Source organism: Sinocyclocheilus rhinocerous, unplaced genomic scaffold, assembly GCF_001515625.1.
Source record: "Sinocyclocheilus rhinocerous isolate Xijiao unplaced genomic scaffold, SAMN03320098_v1.1 scaffold1870, whole genome shotgun sequence".
In the NCBI taxonomy this organism is placed as follows: domain Eukaryota; kingdom Metazoa; phylum Chordata; class Actinopteri; order Cypriniformes; family Cyprinidae; genus Sinocyclocheilus; species Sinocyclocheilus rhinocerous.
Window position 1 is genome coordinate 114,831 of NW_015664009.1, and position 3,235 is coordinate 118,065.

General features: G+C 35.6%; 1 protein-coding gene across 3 annotated transcripts in view; it reads left to right on the forward strand.

Moving 5' to 3' along the window:
* LOC107729106 (tubulin-specific chaperone cofactor E-like protein) overlaps positions 1-1,683 on the forward strand; it is a 9,505-nt gene extending 7,822 nt beyond the window's left edge. For 2 of the 3 annotated variants that reach the window (XM_016539473.1, XM_016539474.1), the window contains exon 9: positions 759-1,683. In XM_016539473.1, the coding sequence (XP_016394959.1) occupies positions 759-1,098 (340 nt within the window). In that variant the 3' untranslated portion in view covers positions 1,099-1,683. The remainder of the gene's footprint in view (positions 1-758) is intronic. The other variant, XM_016539475.1, reaches the window with a different exon arrangement.
* Positions 1,684-3,235: the final 1,552 nt, after the last annotated feature.

Sequence of the window (3,235 nt, forward strand, 5' to 3'; positions counted from 1 at the left end):
GATTTTGAAGTTGGAGGAGAAAATGAGATGGGAGTTTTTCGATATACCCTAACTGTCATGAACCGGAATGCACAGAGTTCACGCAGAATTCGACAAGGCGAGCGTTTGAGGTTAAAAAGTATATAAATTTTACATTTTTTTTTTAGAAAATGACAGATCGATTCGCTAGATAAGACCCTTCTTCCTCGTCTGGGATCGTGTAGAACACTTTGAAGCTGCACTGAAGCTGCAATTTGGACCTTCTTCCACCCAGTGAACCCCACTGATGTCCACTATATAGAGAAAAACCCTGGAATATTTTCCTCAAAAACCTTAATTTCTTTTCGACTGAAGAAAGAAAGACATGAACATCTTGGATGACATGGGGGTGAGAAAATTATGAGGAAATTTTCATTCAGAAGTGAACTAATCCTTTAAATAAAATGTATTGTTTATTAAATAATTATAATATAATTTAATGTAATTATTCTTCCTATTATAAATAATTATAAGCCAGATTTGTTCACACCTAGTAAAAAAATTATTTTTTCTAGTTGTAAATAAAACAAATATTTTTCAATTACGTTTTACAAGTAAATCACATTTACTTCATTGTGCTACTTGTATTTATTTGTAAAATTTACTAGTAATTTCTCAGTGAAAATTGTTCCAAAGACAGTTTTTTTAGTGTAGCTAAAAGTGCTTGCTTTACAGTATTTTGACTTTTTAAGTAGGAATTTTGGTTTGCCCATGTAGTGAAAGGCTGAATTTCGTTTAAGTGTTTGCATTTCGCTTTGGAGATATCACTGCTTGGTGACCAAATATGGGAAACTGGCTCCTCTGGCTGAGATCGACATGAGACCACGTTGCCATGCCAAAGTGGAGGTGCGCTATGAAGACAAAGTGGAGCAGGTGAGCATCCGTTTGGACCAGACCGTCGCAGGGCTGAAGAAGCAGCTGAGGACTGTTGTGCAGCTCCCCACCAGCAACATGCGCCTTTACTACATCGACAAGGGTTCTGCCTTTGGCCCCGACGAGTTGAAATACAGCACACGGGCCTTGCACTCTTACAGCATTCAAGATGGGGATGAGATCCTGGTAGTTCCCAAAACAAAATAACCGTCTTTCTTCAGGATCACAAAAAAGCTATATTTAAATAACCAAATCCACTTTGAATTAGCGCCATCTAATTTCCACAGAGTGAATGGAACTGTCTTTCAGGGAAAAACTTCTAGGATTTGCTGGGGCTTTAGTTCGGCACATAAGAAACACCGTGTTCTATTAGTACTTACTCTGCCGCTTTGGAAGTGGGCACTCAAACTTGTACCTCCAATACAAAGCATATGCTGAGAAAAGTGCTTATCTTCATTTCAACTGTATCCATATTATGGAGTGTGTTTATTTTGATATTTTACTCGCAGAATAATGAGATCTGTTTAGTGGCAAAACATCAGTCCACCAAAGATTGTTATGATTACATACACATATTATATATAATATGATTATTCACAGTATTTATTATGGATTTACTGATTGGTGTTATTTGTTAAAAACGAAACAAAACAAATCAATAGCAAACCAAGCAATGTGTATGACTCTATCCGGCCAGCAAAACATAAGCGGGAAATTTGGCTCCTATGTTAATTTAAAAGAATAGTTCACCCAAAAATGAGAATTTTTTGAAAATTTACTCACCCTCAGGCCATCCAAGATAAAGATGAGTTTGTTTGTTCATTGGAAGAGATTTTGCATTACATCACTTGCTCACCAACGGATCCTCTGCAATAAATGGGTGCCGTCAGAATGAGAGTCCAAACAGCTGATAAAAGCATCACAATAATCCACAAGTAATCCACATGACTTCAGTCCATTAATGAATGTCTTGTGAAGTGAAAAGCTGCATGTTTCTAAGAAACAAATTCATCAAGGCGAAATTGTTTTCTCCAGTGAAAAAGTCCTCTCATCTGTATCAAAAGAGATGTGCATATTTCTTTCCTGATTCTGACGAGATTACTTTTCAAGCACCATTTATAAGTGAAAACAGTCCAAAACATTTCTAAACTTAATCCATGGATTTTAATATGAGAGGACAACAGGGGATGGACGATTTGAGTCATGTGGATTATGTTGATTATTGTGATGTTTTTATCAGCTGTTTGAACTCTCATCCTAACGGCACCCATTCACTGCAGAGGATCCATTGGTGAGCAAGTGATGTAATGCTAAATTTCTCCAAATCTGTTCATTTATAATTTACTCTTGTTGATCCAAACCTGTATGACTTTATTTATTCTAGGGGGCATAAAAGAAAATGTTTTTCCATACCAAAATGGAAGTCAATGGTAACAAAAACTGTTTGGTTACCAACATTCTTCAGAACATCTTTTGTGTTCCACAGAAGAAAGAAAATCATACAGATTTGGAATGTAAGTAATTGATGACAACTTTTTCATTTCTGTGTTTTTATCCGTTTAAAAACACAGAAATGTTTTCATTTTTTTATCCTTTTAAAGATACTGCAGCTTGACTAAAATGTGTTGAAATGTGCAATGCAAGACTGTTTCCTTACAGTGCAGAAAGTGACAAGTTCATTTTACAGAAGTTATAGGATAAAACCAGCAAACGATTTATTTATACCTGGTACATCAATCAAATCAGTGCATGAACCTCATTTGCTTGTCATACTTGATTCAACAAGGGGGAAAAAACATGTTTAGCGACTGAAACTGGTGAAAACCTAGTTTGTTGTATTTTTTATTTCATATATAACATGATAGCATGATTTGAAGGATGGACTGAATGGAAAAGCACTGAGATCCTTTCGGCATCACTGTCAGTGTGCCATGTTACGCTGACACTTGCAAATGCTTAGGTTAGTAGTAGATTAGCTTTTCTCTTATGTACTGATAAGTGTATGAAATGATGTGAAAATGTTGAAGGCTTGAAGCATTTCTCATTAAACATTTCTGGTTTCTCGTCGGTAAGAAGTGATCTTGAATTAAGTTGTAATTCAGAATTCGGAATTCGTTTTTACATCATTTTATAACCAAAAAGTGAAATGAGTAGATAGTCAGAGATTGAATAGTGACTTATATGAGTATAACTTAAACTGAAGTGGAACATAAAATGTTAAAATCAGCTTGCATATTTAAGGGTTGTTGTTTGGTCGGAGGAAGAAAGTTGATAAAGATGAAGATTCTAGCATCCTCTATGCCTTTAACACTCTTTCTGCCTTTATCTGCAACCCCTAACAAAC